Here is a 21429-nt window from a genome sequence, read left to right on the forward strand (position 1 = left end):
TACACTATTTTCAGTATATACTACAGCCTGAGTTGGGATGGACTGATACCTCCTTTTGATTTCCGATACCGGTACTGATCCTTCAACTTTGAGTATCTGCCGATACCGATACCATCTCTCCTGCTGAACTTCTTTGAAAATACCTTATTTGCATGGATACATTTGTTTAAGATGACTTCATCAAAAGCCTCATACTATTAAAGCATAGACTTTGCTATTGTAAGAAAGGAAAAAATCGGCAAAAGCATGTCTCAAAGTGAAACTGTAGCTGCTTTATTTGAGCTGCAATTAGACTACAGTGTGCAGTCAGTGCCATTCAGATATTTAGAACAGATCAAAATGACACAGCAACATTTAGCTGCAATTTTAATGTTCAATTACCAGAACTTGGTATTAAATAATAGTACCAGAGCCAATGGAGTGTCTCAGACAGTCAACCCGGTACGCACAAGTTCCACCCCTGTAGATTCGACCAGTCGGGTTGCAGACACTCTCTGACGCTGTAAACTTGTAGCCAATGAGCAGACGAACACGTGGACATGTCGGAAGGCAGGATTGTGTGTGTGTGGCGGTATCGGATCGGCCAGTTACCACTGTGAAGTAAATCATCCGATACCGTAATTTCGTCCAGTATCGTCCCGATACCGATACCCAGTATCGGATCGGCGCATCTCTAGTTTTTGTTTCTTTTTTTGCTTTGTGGATATTTCTGTTTGATTGAACAAAGCAGAGAGGGAGCAGAGGATAGTCAACAAAGAGTGGGAAACTGTCATCTGGATTCAAATAAGATCAAGGTTATTGGTCACTGTGCCACTTTGAAACTCAACTGTCATCTGTGTTTAATTTCAGGGAGTGTATCCCTGAAAGCTCGCTGGTAAATACAAATGAGATGTTGTCAAACGTCAAGCTCTGTTTGTATCCCTCCCTCCCTCTGGATGGTGAGGTGTGCATTTCAGGGACACACAGTGACCTAGAAACACAGAGCCATCCCCTTATTCATGGTAAGTGAAGGGACTGTATTCACGCTCAAACGGAGGCCGGGTCTCCCTCTTCTTGCAGGGTTTTTACTGTCCCTTTCAAGTGTAGTGAAACAAAATGACCTGGAACAAACAGTCAACAATGAGGTCTTTAATAAGAGCTGTTCTGGGGCCTGCCCACAAGTGGTTTATCGTTTCACTGTAGTTCCACAGAAATCTTTTAACAACTGGGACACCAAAAGTACAGCTCTCGTTTTAAATCACCCGGGGTCATATTTGCTGAAACGTACACCTGAAAATGCAAGAATGCAAATGTATTTTAATACAATTTACAGAGATATTAATCTTAAAATACAGTTCATTTTTTATGTTTAATTAAAACTTTGCTGGCCATGTTGTTGCTTAAATTTGTAACTGGATCTTTATGTGTTATTTTGTAGGATGTGTGCGGATCAACCAGTCCTGCGGTGAAGAAAAGCCAGGTTGTGTTACTGTTTCACCTGACTTGATATTGTGCCAGTTGATTCTATCAGCAGGGATCAGAGAATGTAGCCTGTCTGCCAAATTATAACTTTGCCAACGCCTCAAATCAAAAATGCCCTAAGTATGTTTGGGTCAGCATGAGAGGAAAAGAGCCAGGTTGGGTCTGGGGACAAAGAGCAGCGCTTTGTTACCTTTAAAAAGTGAATGATGCGTTGTTTGGTGTGCCGGTGCACAACTTGAAGTCTCACTGATTCCAGCATTTGTTTAGATCCTTCAGGACCGTTGTTCGAGCATGACTTAACATATTCAAAGCATTTTGGAAAACAGGTTTATATACGTTCCTGCTGAGACGATGAAATGTGTAGCTTGCTTGGCTTTCTCAAATCCACCTACCAGCAAAGCTCGCTAATTAACACGTTATTTTTCTTTTGTTATTGCTAATTCGTTCAAAAACCCAAGTGTAAAAACAACAACTGTTCTGAGCAGTTGCCAAGATACCAGCAGAGGTTCCTGGGAGCAATGGCCAAGAAACATTACATTTTTACATTTGGGATTTTGTATGGAATGAACAATAATTAACACATTATATATTGTTTGCTTATTCAGTATAAAACCCCCATAGCTGTACGTATGGATTAGCATTAAACAAATGAGATATATGGCGTTAATTAGCGAGCATTAGAGACGCTGGTAAGTGGATTTTGCTACCATTTGACAGAGCCATGCTAGCTGTTTAATGCTGTCTCAAGCATTAGTGTCGAGCTGTAACTTTATGTAAAATGTTCAGATATGAGAGATCTTGGATGCTGAACTCGCTGCTGTTCAGTGTTCTTCATACTGTATGATATTTGCTATTTGCAAAGAAATGAACCTGAAAGATCTCCAGTCAGCTGATTTAGAAAAAGTCTCCCTTTACAAAAGCTACAACTCTTTGTCTGATACATTCTGTTTGGGCTCTAAAACAGCTTGTTAAAAGATCCTACAAGATAGTTACACAGTGATCAGAAACAAATGATAGAGCAAACAAGCAGCATGTGTCAACAGGAGCTCCAGGTCCAATGGTAATGTGTGTGTGTGTTCAATCAGGGCACATGGAGGTCAAATCTTTGTCTTGGCCATCATATAGACACAGCAGAGGCCCAGACTATGTCAAATGTACGGCACCAGACTTTATTGTGCCACAAATATCCACTAGTTTCTTTGCTCTCTGCTCTCAGTCTACAATCTTGAGCTTGTAAGCCCAAGATAATTTTTATCACTTCAGAATGTTTGCATACAAGTTTTACAGCTGCCAGGTGAGGAGGTTTTCGGATTCTCCTGCCATAAATCCATCCTAACCTTAGAAGTATCACTTATTGCTAGGTGTGGGGGAGATTTAATGCTGTTGCCAACAATATGCAAGAAGAAATTCAGTGAAATGACTTTCAGTGCCATCCGCTGATGTATGTCTATTGCGTTTTGTGATATTTATATACTTTGCCCTTGACAGAGCAACATACACATGCGCTAGTCGAGGGGCTTAACCTTTCCACTGCTCTATGACATTTCACAATGTGATTTATGAAACACACCGTGATGGATGCATCCTGTCTCCAAGTCATTATCGTTGCGTGAAGTTTCATCTCTCTCAGAGGCAGGGTCAGTTCCACCCTCCACCCACACATCTTGCCTCATCTACCTGCTGTTACTAATGTCCGCATTGATTTACATACATATGGAACTATATGCCACGAGAGAGTGACTGATGAAGGGGCAATTATCAGTGATGATGTCAGGTTGGAGCAGAAGAAAAACTTTCATCAATATCACTGTCTTTGTTGTCATTACATTGGCGCTGCTCCAAGGCCACATCCAGCAAGGAGAGGTGTTGTCGGGGTGTCATCAGTCCGCTCTGCTGCTCGAGTCCTGATATATGATCCATAAACTATCCGGCAGTAATGACCTGGAATGAATAGAGCACCATTACCAGGATGTACTGGACGTCTTATCATAATAGACCCTATTGTATGTGTGTGTGAAGAGCAAGACTCATTGAGGGTTATGATGTAGGTGGTAATCCTCAAGTGCAGAGCATGTGGCTTCAGTGCTCAAAACTGCAGTTCCTTGAATGGCCACTTGAGGTTGGCTCTGAAAGTGAGTTAATCCCTATTATGTTAAAATGCTCAACTTTACAGCTGAAATAAACGTGTTTACAGTCTGGTACACAACCAGTTTTGGTCTTTATAGCTAATTTCTAGGGGTGTGCATCTCTACCTTAAGAGGCGATCCGATCTGAATCTAGATACGTGGGTTATGATACGATTCACCAATGATACATTTTCATACATTATGATGCGATGCTATCGAGCTGATCGGCGGCACAATGCATAGAATGCTGAACTCGTATTTTTATTGCTGGACTACATCGTTTTGAAACTTCTCACCAAACTTGAATATGCTCGCATATGTGTTTTTTATTTTGGTCAGCACATGTTGTTTTGCTGTCTGTAGATGATATTGACATGGATGTAGACTTCTTTATTAAGCAATGTTTACGTTTTTCAGTGAGGTCTTCTTTATGCACATTATCTTCACACATGCAGGTCTGGTCATGACGAATCTGAGAATGGAACATCTGGAGCATAAATACAACAAGTATCGCCAGTTAAATTGGAACACCGTTGCTGTTGGTTAATGCTGTTCTACTGTTGTTGCTAGCAAATACACTACAGTGGGAGTCTTGCGAGACTGGAGCGGCCATATTTAGTAGCAGAGTTCCAATCAACTGATTCATAAATTTACAACTGAACATCAACCGGTCCACAGGAGATACAGATTGATCCAGAAGCCTGTCAGTCGATGCGTTCATATCGTTAAAGTTAAAATTGATTTCTGGTTAGTATCGGTGGGATTCAGGAGTCAAGTACTGCCATGACGGTGACCGTTGGAGCCACCCTGTCTCCTGTAACTTCACATAGCATTCGCCCATCTTTATATACAGTTGACAGCACAAAGCAGGCACGATGCAATAGATGAAATATACAATTCAACAATTTAAGCAGATATAAACAAAAAAGTCTAAGAGGAAAATTTAAGTATTTTTTTCACCTGGATTCACCTTTTCAACATTACTTATCTGTTCCCCGGATCAACCTCCTGGAAATTGTGCTTCGGTGACTCAAGCCAAGTCAAACACCAGACCTCTCAACTCATTAAATACTGACTCATACATCTCACATTGTGCGACTTAGCCAGGTACATCATTGACAAGAAATAAGATAAAATGACGGAAAGCAGGTTACACACACAACAAGAAGAGATAATAAGAAGAGACAATGTAACGCACTCCCACATGAGCCACACCGCCCAAATGTACAGATGAAGGAAGGAGCTATAAATTGAGAGGATAATGGACAAAGGCTTCCATTCATGAGAGACAAACTGACTGTGCTCATCAGGAGGAAACAAACACAGCCTAATTAGTCTGACTAACTCCTTATTTACATATTTTATGAGGTTAAACATTGAGATCATGTTGTTTTTGCATCGATGCTACGAGGGTGTTGCCCAGGTCAGAAGTGACATCATCTGCGTACCTTCGGCAGCACGTGATGACATGAAACGCCGCATTCTAACATTTGTCAACAAACGTTTTGAAACTATGGCAACCCAGATCTGGCGTTGCCATGGGGACAGCCACAGTTTGCATTCCCCATATAGACGAGATGGAGCTAGGGTTGACCCTGCCGTCTCCTTGACGCCCAGTGCAAGAAGTGGAGGCACGTACGCTTTCAATCCTGAGTAAATCCACTCAGTCTCTCTCTGTATCTTTTCCTATCTCTGCTCTTGTATGTATCCAATAAACTCAAGTGTGTTCATATGATTGGCATGAATTCTGTCTCTGACATGGCAACCTGTGACAGAGGTCCATAAACACACAGAGTTACTGTTCACCATTTAGAGTCACATTAACATCGGCCTAATCTCTTTTCCTCCTGATACACATACACTAAGAAGACTCCAAGCAGGGTGTGTTACTCTGGGAAGGCTGATTGCCTTTGACAAATGCGCAGTAAGGGCAGGAGGTCCAGGGTTGGAGCCTGTCAGATGTAAAACACACATGCTTTGATGTGCACTTCCAACGTGCTGAAGCCATAGCAAACTATTGCAGCTGTAAGTCTTGCATCAGTAGGCAGATCATATCGGCACTATAACTGCACTGTATGTGTGTGTAGTTTAAGCAGCATTTTACTGGCACCCTCTTCCTTTTTTATGGTATAAAGTGCCACTGAAGTCACACTTAGAAAATGATTCATCCACTATTTGGGAGCTGGATGCCTTCTCAAAATGACTAACAACAGATTGTGTTTATTTTTTGTGAGGAAAGTTTGATAGCAACACACCACTTCCCAGCCAGGATCTGAATATTTTATATATAGCAGCTGTAGATTAAAATGTCCGAAACACTTTTACTCCTGAGGTCAGTGTGGGTTCAACCCTCTCAAACTTTAATATACACTGATTCAGACACATGCTTCTCAGTGATGCCTCGGCTGATGATTATGGTGAAGATGAAGGCTATTACTGTCGCTTGACCTACCTGCTCCGTAGCAAGAAGAAGAATCAAAGGACCCAAACAGACCCCCCTCTGCGTTGCCTCGGCAAGCTTATTTTTCAAGACAGCAAAGTATCCAGATTATTACTAATGTCTGCTCCCTCTATAGCAGGAGGCGTAAAGAGGCCTCGTTCCCTGCTAATGCTCCCTGCAGAGGACTCATTTGTTTCCCATGAGATGGACGAGGAACTGCTCAAATAAAAGCTGACCCTCTCTGGAGTCCACAGACATCCAGACTCCTGGAGAACATAACAGTAAAAAATGGGTTTTGCCTGTGGGCTTGAATTTATCTATTTTTTTAAAAACCTATAATTCATCTGCAGTGTTCATCAGTGACTAGCAAGCTTTCTTTTGTATATTAAGTTTTGCAGTGATTTGGAGAATTAGTTTTTGTGCCAAAATGCAGCAAGGAATACAAATAGCTTTTATATACTTAAATCTTAAGCTAGAAAACTATCTTCTCCTGTAGGTAATTTCACTCATAGCGGTAAATGCAACAGTCCTGTTAATCAACTGTCAGTGCCGTGCCCAATCCTGCTGAGATAAAACAGTAAGAATGTCACAGACATGCCTCTGTAGAATTACAGTTCTTGAAATAATTTGTCATCTACCAGTCACCGGCGCTGTGTGTCAAGAGTTATAAATTAAGGCCACACTCTGGTCTGCAAATAATGTCGTGCACACTGGGGCTACTGCTCAAACTCACATTTAAAAAGACAAACAAAAAACCCCCAACAATGGTATGCAGGTTATATATCACTGAAAGGTGACAATGGATCCCTCAAGGAAATAATTCAGGAAGCAAGATTCTTCACTTTCTTGATGAGAAGACTGATATCACTTTGATGTTTGTGTGCCAAATATAAACGTACAGGCAGGAGGTGGTAATCTTAGATTAGCATGAGGCCTGCAAACAAGGGGAAGTCTAACCTTATAATCAGCCTTCCAGCCTCTGGAGCTGATTAATGGATTGTATCTTTGCTTATTCTGCAGAAACTGTGAAAATGGCATGTTTTTAATTTCATGGGACTCCTGCAGTGACATCCTGGAGTCATTTTTACACTTTTGTGGGTGTTGAAGGGATAAAACAAATAACAGCAGGTTTTATTTAGTGAGTTTTAGGAGCTGTTGGGCTCTAAATTATTCCCCCAAATGTCAAACTGATTCATTTAACTGAAGAAATATCAGATCATTTGGCAATCTAAGTGAAAAAAAACATCGACATGCCTGAAGCGTTTGGATGTCAGCTGGATTACAGGGACCTGAAAGAAAAAGAGAAAAAGCGAGAGAGGTGAGAACCAAAGGGTGGCATTAGAGTGCTCCGCGGACCCTGTAGCACAATTGATTGGAGGCCTGCCAAGCGCTCGCATTCCTCGCTTTCTTTTGGGAATCAGAGACCTGAAGTGGCAGAAAGCAGCCGGGCTAGACTGGCATCAGGGTCACTGTTGTTGTGAAGGGAGAAGGTAAGAGAGAGAGCAGGTAAACAAGAACAAGGCAGGTGAGAAAGAGGCAAGAGAGAAAAGAAGAGAGGCAGGAGGTGGGGGGAAAACACACACCAAAACTCACCAGCTCAGCCCTCCCTCGTCCTCATTGTCTCCTCCCGAGTGTGATCGACTGGAGGGAGGTGCTCAGCTGGGAACACGGAGAGAGACACCAGCTCTGAGGAAAAGGCACGCACACACAACATGAGAGACATGGGAGTCTGATCAGTGCTGGAATGAGGTGTTTTGTGCTGTAGTTTTGCTCTGCAGGACCTGTTTCTGGAGGGAAGCAGAAGGGCTGGACACAGGAGACGGACACAGGAATTCCAGGTCACAAGGGCTCCTGTGGCAGAGCTCAGTCTTTGGCTGGGTTGGGCTGGGCTGGTATTCCAACCTCTCCCTCTCACCGTCATGAACGAAATAGAGTAGGAATAAACACATTTAGAAGAGGGTGTTGAATCACAAATTGGGGCAAGAGAGGCAAGTGTTTCTTTTACACCAGGGGTCGACTTTCTGGCCTGACCTCCTCATGATGGGATCCTCTGTTGCGTTAGCCTGTTGGCTGCTGGTGGTTTCTGCTCTTGGAGAGATCCACTTGGTGATGGGGGGTTGTTTGGGGAAATGCTGCCGGGGCAGAGACCTGAGCTGTTCCACCACCGACTGGAGGATGGACCGCGTTTACGGGACGTGCTACTGCGACGAGGGCTGCGTCAGAACCAAGGACTGCTGCTTCGACTACTTCACAGAGTGTCCAGGTGAGTGGTGAATGAACCACAGAGGAATCTGTTTTTTTTTTTGGTGCACATCTTAACTTTATGATACCACTGTGAGATAAGCCTGTTGTTTGAGATAACCTGAACTCCCGATAAAGATAAACTTATCTTCTGAATCTATCGAATAGAAGATAACAAAAAAGGATGGAGAGGAAAGATTGTTATCAGTATCTGCTCGTTACAGGGCTGCTTATCAAACACTGCACCTCTAATGACAGAGCTGGCAGGGGCTCAGACAGTCCACATTTTTTCCCCATGCATGTAAAACAGTGCACATTTACCTTTGTTCTGCATCCTTCACCATCTAACTTGTGCAGTACACTTATGCAAATGCGCTCATTTTTCTTTTATAAAATGTGTCACATCTGCTCCATCGCAAAAATGCAATAACCAGCACACCCAATAACCCAGGCAGCTCCGCATCTAACCTCGTTTCAGTGGACTGGCCCACATAATGGAATTAGTACAAATATTTGAAGAATGTGATTCTGTCAATCAGTTGTAGCAATTACAGTTCCAGTCAAACAAGCCGAGCGTACCTAATATGTGTTATAGGCCGGTAGTCGCTAAATCTGCATGCTTAATACATCAAAGCTCGATCATTAAGCACAGAGAGCAACTGAAAAGAAAAATCACAGGACTTGGTCATTGAATGGTCTGCTCACTTGGCACACTCTCAAATCACTTGAAGCAGAGCAGGAAACACTAATTCTACAAGTCACAACCAATGCTTCATTGATCTAAAGGTATTTCCTGGGTATTTAGCTCCATTACACGGTTTCACAGGAATATTATAAGTATGCAACAACTAGTTCTCACTGTTGCTGGGAATCGTCACCTCTGCATACAGCACGTCTCTAGCAGCAGGCCCAGTGTCTCTGTTTGTTTTCTATACAACAGAGGATATCCCGTAATACTGTTTCTCCCACAATATCGGTGCCAACATGCAGCTCAGGATTGCGCGGTGAGCGACTGGAGCTTTTGGAGCGGCTGTGCCAAGCCCTGCCAACCTTCAGTGAGAGCCCGGGTCCGTCACGTAGAGCAGCAGGCCGGTAACAGCGGCGAGCCCTGTCCCGGCCTGCAGCAACGAGCCGGCTGCAGGGAGTACAGAGACCACCAGGGCAGCCACTGTGGACTCAACTCAGGTAAGACACGACTGACAGTGTAACAGTATTCCCGCTCTCCCCCACCTTGGTTTGTAATTTGGTAAAGTTTTCTGTTATTAGGACCTGCGTTTATCACCAGCATGGAGTTTGGCAAGGGGAGGCCCAAATATGACAGCTATGGAAACCCCCTGGACTCTGGGTAGGTTTCATATCATGCTCCTACAAAGCCTCCAAAACTCCACGTGACCTTGGGTATCTTTGAAATCAAGAGTTGAAAAGTTCATGAATGCTGTCAGGGGGTGCACCTCATTTTAGTATTACGCTGTGTAAGCTGAACCACTTTGAAAACAAGATAACAGCCCAATTTTTTTTTTCCTCCATCTGCATGAGCTACCAGTAGGTGTTTACCCACCTGGCCGTCTGTCTACAGACCATTAAATACAGCCATGCTGAGCGACTGCCCACAACCCTTTGAAATCAAACACTCTCATGAAAAGCACACGCACAAAAGGTCTGGATGACAGTAGGTGAGGCATTGTGAGCAGCTCAGAGTTATCGTTATTTACATTTAATAAGAGGTGTGGCCATGCTACACGGGATAAAGAAACGATGAGCTCTGGGTGAGCGGCTCCTGTGCGAGTCACAAACTGTCTTTTGTGTATATTCAGTGTGGGTCCTCTCTCTTGATTCACTGGTCTTAATATTCCAGGAGTTGCTGTGTGACCTTCATGACTCTGCCCCCCCCACTCCCCGCAGGTTCTGTGTGGAATTCACTCTGGAGTCACGGACACCACACTGTACCGTGGAGAGCCGGCCACACACACACTGGATGCGCTACATAACAGAAGGATTTAAAGTGTGTGTGGCATGTGAGCCTCCTGCAATGCGAAACAATAGCGGCAGCTGCCAAGGAGATGGTCAGGAATCAGACAAGTATGAAGTTATGAACCTTTACATGTAGAAAACATACACACACATATATATAAAACTGTAAACCAGCACATGAAATGTATAAACAGTGGGAAAGTCTGAGCAGGATAGCTCTTTCTAGTGACATTTAATGCGCCTTTGCCTCAAGCAAAGCAGTAAATCATTAGAAACAAAAACACAATGTTGACATCTTGTAGTGAGTAGGAAAAAATGTGAAACTGTAGTGGTGTAACTGTGTTGCAGAGAGGCTGTGCTGCACTGGCAGGCGGTGGGGAACCCTCGGTGCAGCGGGACATGGAAGAAGATCCAGAGAACCCAGCAGTGCACCTGTCCACCACAACACAGCTTTGTCTTTATCTGATCCACACAAAGCGCTACTGGACAAAAGCTCTGATCTGGAGTCCACAAAAACAACCAAGACCCCCTTCACAGTGGACCTGTCATAATGAGTTCATTCCAGGTGCCTCGACACCACAGGCTTTCATCACTGAGAAAAGACTTATGACTTGAGACTCAATGGTGATACAACTATGTTTCTAATATGCTACACTGATAAAGGCACGTTCCAATCGCTGCGGCCGCCACGCACATTTCAACTGTTCTAAAACAGTGTACAGTATTTTACCTTTCTTTTAGTTCACAATAAGCACCTATCAGTTGATTTTTTGTACATTGTTTATTGTAACACACCACTGCTGTATTCATTGTTTTAAAACAATTTTATTGGTAAAATATTTAACTTAAAATGGAGAAGCAACAAAAAGACTTTTCATTCAAAATGCTCCCTTTCATAGCAAAGCAAATAACAAAAATATTGGAGCGCCCACTGGTGGAATGAAATTTACTCTGTACAAGCAGAGGCTACACACCAAAAAGATAAAAGACAAAATTAGTTTCACCAGCTACAGAAGGATAAATGAATGAACTAGGTCATTCCATGGTATATGAACTGCTACACTGCACAAGCATAAGGGGAACAATTGCATATTTTGTATTGAATCAAATGCGTTCCATTACAGAAGGCAATGCAAGCAACATGATTGTTCCGAGTGCCCTCTAGTGGCTTGTCTTCTTATGTGCAAACAGAGCAGCAACAAAGCAGATCATAACAACAACATATAGGAATAGCTTCCGCAATTTAAATTAGGGCACCAGATAAATCAGTCAATGTATTTACAAATTGGCTGGAGGAGAACTCTCCCTCTTAGCTGACTTTGTGCGTCCTCATCAGAACTCTCCAGCGGTCTTTGAGCATGGTGCCAGTGCGTCCTTCAAAGTCGTAGTCCATTAAAATGAGAGCCCACTTCCCCTGGCCGTGACGTTGAACGCCTTGCTTGAGGTATTGGTCCAGGTGATAGGGCCATTTCTAAAGGAAGTAAAACACAAACTCCAATTTTCTATATTTTCGGGAAATTTGGACGGGAAAGACAAAAAAGTAGCACAAACGACTATTTCCAATTAGTCGGTTAATCTAATGATTCATTTCTGTTCCCAAAAAACATAAGTTCAATTCACTCTGACAAACCGTAGACCATTGTGTAATACAGCACAGTGCAAAATGTAAACAAATGTAGAAATAATAAAGTGCAAAATGGCACTGGCATCTGCAAAAAGATCAAAATAAACAGAAAAAAGAGGGCGTATAATTTAAGTCAGTCCTGCACCTCCAAAAGAAGAGTTTTTATTAAACCCATAAAGTGAAAACGTTTGTTCTGTATATAAAACAAAGTGCAACATGGACGTGGGAGATATTTTACAACCATGGAGCAGCTAAAGCAACTCTTCTTCTCTTTACTGTGTAATTATTCACTGACTTCAGTAAGATCTTTAAGTTGTACCAAACTTCAACCAAATTCACAGCACAAAGCTTTTTTTAAACTTCTGTGTATGGAGATTTTGTCGAATCACGTCATCGATATAAAACAAGCAGCTTGGAAGTGACTGCTGGTTAACAAGTAGTCTTAATGAGCCACGTTTGTTTTACAATAATTGCAGTGCTGCCATACTTTTGAAGCCTTGGGTTTTTTGGAAACGTTTACAGTGAATGAGGCGGACTTTGCTGCTGCCACTATTGTCTAAAACTGTAGTGCTGACAGCTGCTCACAAATGACTGGAGCCAAATACGACTTGTGTCACAACATAACAATTAGGCAAGGATACCGACAATGGCAATGCTTCAAATGTGTTCATTCATTTGATTTGGGATTAATCAAGCAGACAGAACACTGACTGACCTGTGTGATTCAACTTACCTGATGTGGTTTTCTTGTTCTTGGTACCGCTGAGGTGTTTGGTGACTTTTCAGATATTTTCTGAGATATCTCTGATGGTGGGAGATTTAAAATTCATTACATTTTGTTCAAGCTGAGAAATATAAACGTGCTGATAAATATATTTCAACATTTAAAAAAAAAAAAAGGAAAAAAGAAAAGAGAAAGTATTGTTACACCAGGTTAAAGCGCAGACAGAAATCAAAGCCAAAGGGAAAAATAATAACTACCGGCGTTTGAGATCCGCTTGACGGAAACACACAGCTTCTTGCATGAGTCAGGTTTCCATACGTCAGTAATTTTACTGGAGAGCAGCTTCCGTTTTGTTCTGTGGAAGCATAAGACAGTGTGACAAACTTACTTCTTACCCCACATGTGCAACACATCTAGTGTTTAGGGCAGCTTGCTGAATCTGTACCTTCACTCAAACAGACAGCAAAAGCCAAAAAATATCTTTCGTATTGAAAAACACATTTCAACACACATTCCTACTAAACTCAAACACACAGTCCTCCACTTTTTTCATTTTAGGATGTGAATGTACAGGATATGGTTCAATACAGGGAATACAACATGTGCAAATCAGCCGATACTGGGAGTGATAGAACAATAATTCCTACTTTTTCTTCTGATTTGTCGATTTATTGGTTGTTTTCGGGGCAGGGTTTTCCTGTGACATCACATCCTCCGATTTTACAACGTTCTGTGATGACTGGACCACCTTCGTAGCTTCCTGATAGAAGGAGAGGTAGACATAATCACATTTAGATGCATTAAATTACGTATCTAAATTCTTATAGTCTTTAACACAACCGTGTCAGTATTGTGTAACGAGAACGCAAAACTAATGAGGCCTGTCATTACAATACCCTTCCAAGTCTAACCTTCCAGAGGTCATTGGCTTCTGTGCAAATCATTCCTGGAACTTTCCTGAATAAGCGAGTCTGTTAGACCCTGAGGACGACTCTGCTGAATGTAGCAGTTTGCCCTTCCAACTAATTTGATGACAAATTGTCAATTAACTATGAGTGATAATGTCACATCAGCACCTTCAGTTGGCCAGAGCGCCATTACTCAGGAGGACGAAGGCGTAGTCTGCACACAAGATCAAAAAAAAAAAAAATGACTGACTGCTAAAATTTGTTTGTTAAACTTTGCCTGTTAGCTACAGAGAAACACTAACCAGATCATGTATTTGCCAATTAAGTCTTGAAATCCACATCACAAACTGCTGATCAGCAAAAACCTCAAAATGCTTTTCACACATTTTTTGGAGTAAAAGACAAACACGAGAAGCTAAAATTAATTTATAACATGCAACTCAGCAAAAATATTTTCCCAGTATCAAAGTAAAACATGCTTTAGTTTTCAAGAACAACTAATTTGCTTCAGCCTGGTGAATCTGAAATATGACTAAAATAAAATATTTTGATTAAGGTCATGTCACAGTGTCCATCATGTCCAATAGCGCTTCAATATCTTGCTATCCTAGTTTAGTGCTGTATTGTCTGCTATCATGAGCTGCAATTGTAAATAAGTGGCCTGGCGTCATGAAGACACAGACTGTGACCTACAAAACACTCAGCTCACTCAGGTCCTGTACCTTAAGAAGGTAGTCAGAGGGATTCTTCTCCAAGTAGGCATCCAAAAAGGACTGTATTGTGTCAAGAAGGCGGCTGAAGCTGAAGCTCATGAGGAATGGGTGGTAACTGTCTCTTTGTGCCACGATTTTCGACAGCTTAACCCCAAAGTTCTGTTAAAATATGTTAAATGTTAAAATCAAACATCCTGGAGCACCACATTTCCCAGAGGTTATTGTGTGCTTTTTGAAAAGAAAAGAGAGAACAACTGACATACAGACCTGTGGGAATTCACAGTTATTCTCAAACCACTTGAGGGCAGAGGAGGCAGAGGATCTTTGGCCTTTCTCCAAGCAGACAGCCACAGACTAGGTACAGGGCAAATGCATACATCAGACTTAAAGTGAGAATGAAGCATTCCATTTCAGAAATATAACCTTGTTATTCCTGATACTGCTGATAGGCATCAGTGTTCATAGCAAGCAGACAGAAAGGCATTTAAATGGTTCAATCTTGGCAGGACACACTAAGAGACGTGTCTGTATATTCTCACTCCAAATCTTGTTGGTGTACTAATAATCAGACCAAGATAAAAAGAAAATCTAATATACCGTGGAGTTACCTGGACAAGCAAAAGGATGGTAATGTTTTTGAAGAGGCTTTCATCTGCCACAGTGTGCTCTAGGCTTGACCATGTTTTGGCAGCAGACATCAGAGGCATCACTGAGTTATCCTCCTCAAAGATGACATCTGGAGAAAATCGGTAGATAACATGGTTAAAAACAGCATCTGGCATAGAATTTGTTAGTAAATACATTTGTCAGTAAAGAAGCACAATACATATTTTGAAACAAAAATTTCTTGCTGTGCTGCAAGGTGGCTCAGTGGTTAGCACCGTCGCCTCGCAGCAAGAAGGTCGACAGTTTGCGTCCCGGTGAGGACACCTGGGCTCTTTCTGCGTGGAGTTTGCATGTTCTCCCCGTGCAGGGTGGGTTCTCTCCGGGTTCTCCAGCTTCTTCCCACACAGTCCAAAAACATGTTAAGGTTAATTGGTGATTCTAAATTGTCTGTAGGTGTGAATGTGAGTGTGCTTGGTTGTCTGTCTCTAAGTGTAGCCCGGTGATAGACCGGTGACCTGTCCAGGGTGTCCCCTGCCTTCCCCCTAAGTCAGCTGAGATAGGCTCCAGCCCCCCCCCCGAGACCCTAGTGAGGATTAAGCGGTGTATAGATAATTGATGGATGGAATTCTTGCTGTTTTTAATGTCTCTGGTGGTTGTACATGCACTTTAATCTATGCTGGGATCAGCTTCAACTCAAGCGTGAAATTGTAAACAGAGCCCCAGTCAGTATTTCGGGTGGAAAAACAATACTCGTTGCTCATATAAATAATTTCTTGTAATAAATGTGCAGTGGAGGAGTGGCTTAAGACTTGGGTGTATTGCATATGGGTATTTGTGTGAAGGACAAAGTTTGAATCACAAATAGTTTCATAGTGACAACTGAAAAAGCTGCAGCAGGTCATTACACTTCTATGGGAATGTGTGCTGCCAGATATACAGTACATTCTGACCTCCCTGCAGTACCAAACTTTCACTCAAAAGCAGCCAAACAATGTCGCTCCACATGTATAATTTATGCAAATGTAGACAGAGGGAGGCCTAATTCAACTTCTGCCTGCAACAACTTACCCAACTGCTTTCCATGCATGACTCTAGCGAGGAAGGCGCATATCAGTGTTTTCTCTTTATGAAGCTGTCCGTTGAGAGACGTGCTCTCAGTAATGGCTGGGGAAAAGCACAAAATAGACAGAATCACAAAACTGAGTTGGCCAAGAGGTTTTTACTCATGGGTTGGTTCATATATCATTGACAGCCTGATTTAGAAAACATTTTATTCATAAGAAATTGCAAAAATTGATTTTTCCCCCTAGCCCTGGCTTGGGAAAGAATTGTCTGATATATGAAGTGATGAAAAGAGACATTTAAAATCCACTGTGTAATAACTTTGGACTCAAATATGTCAGTAAATGAATGACGAAGTTTGACAGTGACTTCAACTGGTGCTCACATTTGTACAAACCTGGACAGATATGACCTCATTCACAAATGTGAACAAAAAATTTGTAATTATAAGATTGTCCCACTTTAGGTAAGCAACTGTGAAAGTTTCATGTTGGTGTCTAATAGTAGAAAAAGTGAACCGGCTCTTAACGGTGGAGCTCCGACTTCAAGTTACCGTTATAACACGTAGGATAAACGAGGTGTGAAGTTGTGTCACTTTTGTCAACTTGTGCTCACTAATTAAACTTAAGGAACTCTTAGAACGCTACCCTGATGCCTCCAAAGACGTTGCATTAGTATTAGTGAACAAATAGTTAACGTCTGGTAACCAGCTAACCACCAGCTAGCTTGTTGAATAACTCACCCTCGAGACCCGACAGCGTCTCATTGAACTCGTCAAGTTTTCCCTCCTTGAACCTCCGACACAAACTTACAAACATGAAGTCCAGCATCCATCCTGTGGCAACGGTGGTCACCTGTGAAAAATTGACATCTTCATCTACACTAGCTTCCTCTAAAGCGGTGTTATTGTTTTCAGGGTCCATGTTTGTCTTTATGGTTTGTTCCTGGTTGAAGTCTTCTGACGTCTTCTTTGTCAATTGCTTGAGTTCCGCGCGCTCGAGCCTTTTTTGGGCTCGTTTAGCTTCACTTGTCAGACTGCAGCGCCATCTGTCGGCGAGGAGGAGGAACTACACCATCGCCTTATTTCCGAAAAATGACGAGATAAGATTAAAAAATAAAACTCTTGGAAAGTTAGTTGCATTTTAGTAGAGCAAAAACTAAACAAACTTTGTCAAACGTAACATGCGTCATATTTTATGTTTGTTCAGACCAAAAGTGACTTAACTCTTATTTTAGCTTTTTTTTTATTTATCTTTTTTTTTTTTTAGTTGAATTCTATTACACTGTGTGCCTGGCTATATCAATAAAGGACTAAAGCTTTTCCAATCAGGCAGGCAAGCGGTTTAAAAAATTAGATTAAGCTGCTAACTCTGCAATCATCTACAGTTTTTACGAAATGTGGCTCAAATGACACATTTGAAAGACCACCTCTAGAAAAAAAACAAACATTTATTTACTTATTTCAAACCTTATTAACATGTTCATATAGTGTTTTTATGTATGCTACAACCCATAATATGAGCAAAATAAGAAGCCAACTCCATGTGTTTCCCATCTTGAAACTCCAGTGTACCAATGGCAATCTCAAAAGCAAGCATTTAGGATTCTGAGGTTTCATATAGAAAAACTTTCTGTAACATTATTTTTTTCAGAATCAGTTTCTGATTCGATCATCAATGGCAAAATCAGCCGAACATTACAACTTATGAGTGTGTCACGAGGAGTGTAGCGTTATATCTAAGTCATGATGAGATGATTTTATCCCTTTTAAATATGTAAGTTTGACACACAGTAATGATTTTTAGGGGTTAGGAGTTTCATCATTGATCAAAAAAAAGGATTTTAAAGCATCTGTTGGTAGATGTCTGCAATCATTTGTCTGAACTGAAAATATTTCTGGTGTGTATGACTTTGAAACTCTGGAAGACTAAATAAAAGGCAGAAAAGTTATGTTTCACACAGCACAAGTTTCACATCACACTTCTAAGGCGCTGCTGTCTTTGTACGTTGCTGGTTTAGTCTTATTCTGAGTTTGCAGCTACATTTTAAACAAGTTTTTTTAACTACAAAGTATCATCACTGCATTATATATGGAAAATTGTTATGCAGTAGTCTCTGTCATTATATCCTCCTGCAATACAAGGGATACAGTGATAACGCCCAAATGCTTTTGTATGATCTATTATTAACATTTTTACTTTCTTTTAATGTATGTGTGTCTTCAGTCTTTGTACTGACTTATCATGCCAGAGCCTCTGCTTTGAGGTTTAAGAGAGTTTATGTTCAGCATCAGTGTTTGGCAGTAGTATGCAACAGAAATGTGGACTTGCATTAATTGCATCGAATGGAATGGAAAACATTTCCCTCCAGTGATAAATCATTTATCAGACAGTAATGCCAGATTGCTGAGCTGTCTGCACTTTTGAATATGAAAAACAACTTTACCTTCTTGCTGCAAATGCAATCTCAGTTTTAGCTGGCGCGAGTAGTAATGATTTATAAACTTGCGTCTTTTATGTAATGATCCTTAATATGCAAATGATGTATATACAGAATGCATATGTGGCCTACAAACATCAGCTTGTGGGCAGAATAGAGAACACCAGACACATAAACGCACGAGTTATATACACATTTATTTGTTATTCTGCATATGCTAATAGACGTAATGGGGAACAATGCTCTACAGAAATGTTGACATACGTGTACCATAACAAAGTGTTCTGTGGTCACATAAGTGTTCGGACTACTACATGCATACAAAGATGTTGCTTTGTACAGAAACAGTCTGTAGCTCAGAATGTGTCTAATGATAATGTTCTCTCATAGCTGAACAGAAAACAATCCAAAAACAAAGAAAAAAAAATGTAAGAGGCAGAATATACAGAGACATAATAACAAACAATGTTGCTTTATGCATTTTAGGGAGCAAGGTTTAGTAAGCACGCATGAGTGACACGGACTATACCCATTCTCTCAGAGAAAATAAAGACACAACATGTCCACCGTGTACAGTATCACAGATGAATATGCCATCGTGAGACAGTAAGACAGAGCACGTTCCTTTTGCTGTCAGCTCACGGAATTAATTTTAGTATCCACACAAACTTCATCCCAAGGGGATATAGCTGATCAATCCAAATCCCTTGTTTCTCTACCCTACCTGTCAAAATGAAGGATTACTCAAGGCTAACACGGAGACATGATTACTACAAACAAGGGATGAGGGAAAAATTGAATGTACAGGTAGAGAAAAAAAACAAGTGTTAACAAGAAGGCTATCATCTAACCTCCTTTCATAAATTAAAAAACAAAAAAAGACAAATGAAAACCCCAAACAACAACAACAACAACCACCACTGACCCCGCATTTTACTTCGGAGAGTACCAAAGAACCCGATGAGGGATTTTCACAAAGTTAACTCCATGAGGTTTCACATGAATATCTGAATACTGAATCAGATTATGCTACTTTGGGCATCCAGTATGTACACAGACAAAAAAAAAAAAAAGAAAAATATGGACCACAACAGATGCAATGTAACCATTTTTGGAGGCCTGGATTTCTTTTCTCATGCTAGCCTTCTTTTGTACCCACTGATCTCTGTTCCTGAGGGCATGCCATGGGGTTAGAGCCTCTGAAGCTGTAGGGATTGGAGCACTCAGTGATGTCAGCATGGGACGTAATCGGATGGATCAGTTCAGGGACAGTAGGGATCTCTTCCTGACTGCGGTCACTCTCCTTCTTCATCTCCCTTCTTAACGCTCTAACGTCTGTCGCTTTGTACTCCTTCCTGCCTCGCTGAAGACTGATGGGGGTGGATACTGAATGTGGTACACAGATTACCCAGGAGGAGGGAGAAATATTGCGGCTCCTTACTCCGGGAGCCAAGACATCAATGTGAATTTGACAACATCACCTTTCAAAAAAGTACAGAAGTAACTAGTTGACATTAGCCGGTAAAGAAAAAACAGATAATCTATCCAATCAGAACATCAGAGAGTTATAGAAAACCTGAGAACTCAATAATCATTACTTGTATCTATTACATAAAGACCTGATTTCTCCTATAAAATTAGAATTTTCTGTACAGTGCTATATGAACAAAGCAAAATGACTTGCTACCTTCTCATAAACAGCGGTGTTATGAAAAGGCACGCATCATTTCAACCACCATATGGCAGGAAAATTGTGGTCGTGCTCCATTTTGGTTTAGAAAAAATAGAATCATTCTCAACGTTAATTCACAAAAAACATAAAATCCTTTGTTTGTGGCCATTGAAATTAGATCATGTTCATATTTTTCACAGACATTTTTGTTAGATTTGTATGTAAATCTAACAGCAATATAAAAGGCCCTGGTGGTCAATTTGGATCCCTATTCCCACAGATAATCAAATTTGAGGTCCATTGATACCTGGCATTAAGGTGCTTGACAGCATTTTGCCAGCCATATAATATGAAAAAGTAAAAGTCAAATTCTCATTTGCATTGTTTGTGAGATTCTGGTAGTTGTAATACTGTTTTGCCTCATATTAAAGATATAACATTTGAAAAATACAAGTAATTTCTGCCTGTACACTTACAAATTCCCATAGACATAAAATAAAGTGCCACAATTCTTGGCCTGCATAGATTGCAGTATGCGGTATTGCACATTCCACACCTCTCTGTGAAAAACAAACAACCAAAGAAAAACCCAAAAAACAACAACATGATGATAATAATAAGAAAAAAGAAAGAAGACAATAAAACAACAAAGAATTCACCCATGTTTTTCCTGTCATAGTCATTCTAGTTTGTGTGGCTTTCACAAACGCCTTAGTAGTACACTCAGCCAAGTGACATGCTGAAACAAGAAAGAAATATTCCAGCACTAAATTGGAATCAAAGGCAACATATAATGGATATTTTCAGTCAGTGTAAAACAAAAGCAAGAGAGAAGACGAGAAGAAGAAGAAGAAGAAAAAAACTCCTTTGGGTTTAAGTTTGACTGAAAATAGTTGTTTTTGACAATAAAACACAATAAATTACAGTCCAAGACACCACAGATATACATTAAAAAACAAACAAACCTAAAAATGCCTTAAACTCATCAGCAGGATCGGATAAGGTTGCAGTAGTATGGAACAAATGCCAACAATGACATCAGGGCGCCGAGGAGAGGACAATGAACACAATGTAGGTAAACAAACCGTAAGGAAAAAACAGAACTACTATCATAGTACATCTTATTATCATATATGTTATGATGCAGCTGAGATAGAAGAAAGCTTGTCAGTGTGCTTGATTTGGTCCATTGATATCAGAAGGAATATTGTCATTTTTTTATGGTAGTCTATCCCTTTTGAAATGCCAAAATAGATAATGATAGTGTAAAGCATATATCTGTACTAATGACCTGACCTACTGAGCTGAATCAATAAATAGTCTTAACTCGGTTTTTATGGAATCTCACTTACCTACTGTAGAATTCTTCTACAACCAATCTAGACCTACGTATTTCATATTTTTATTCTTAAAAACTACTTTTAGATGTATATATCTGATGT

At 40.9% G+C, this 21429-nt stretch overlaps 2 protein-coding genes across 2 annotated transcripts; one reads left to right on the plus strand and one right to left on the minus strand.

Moving 5' to 3' along the window:
• The first annotated feature begins 7738 nt into the window (after positions 1 to 7738).
• sbspon (somatomedin B and thrombospondin type 1 domain containing) lies at positions 7739 to 11094 on the plus strand. Its single transcript, XM_008299369.1, has 5 exons — positions 7739 to 8290; positions 9259 to 9453; positions 9535 to 9613; positions 10171 to 10347; positions 10588 to 11094. The coding sequence occupies exons 1-5, from the start codon at positions 8065 to 8067 to the stop codon at positions 10703 to 10705; spliced, it is 795 nt and encodes a 264-aa protein (XP_008297591.1). The 5' UTR covers positions 7739 to 8064; the 3' UTR covers positions 10706 to 11094.
• Positions 11045 to 16848, minus strand: terf1 (telomeric repeat binding factor (NIMA-interacting) 1). The gene is made up of 9 exons (XM_008299368.1): positions 16619 to 16848; positions 15883 to 15978; positions 14817 to 14944; positions 14476 to 14562; positions 14218 to 14367; positions 13235 to 13347; positions 12845 to 12942; positions 12597 to 12667; positions 11045 to 11710 (listed from the first exon to the last, which is right to left on the minus strand). The coding sequence occupies exons 1-9, from the start codon at positions 16797 to 16799 to the stop codon at positions 11549 to 11551; spliced, it is 1086 nt and encodes a 361-aa protein (XP_008297590.1). The 5' UTR covers positions 16800 to 16848; the 3' UTR covers positions 11045 to 11548.
• Between the last annotated feature and the right edge of the window lie 4581 nt (positions 16849 to 21429).

Source organism: Stegastes partitus, unplaced genomic scaffold (genome assembly GCF_000690725.1).
Source record: "Stegastes partitus isolate 25-593 unplaced genomic scaffold, Stegastes_partitus-1.0.2 Scaffold1408, whole genome shotgun sequence".
NCBI lineage: Eukaryota > Metazoa > Chordata > Actinopteri > Pomacentridae > Stegastes > Stegastes partitus.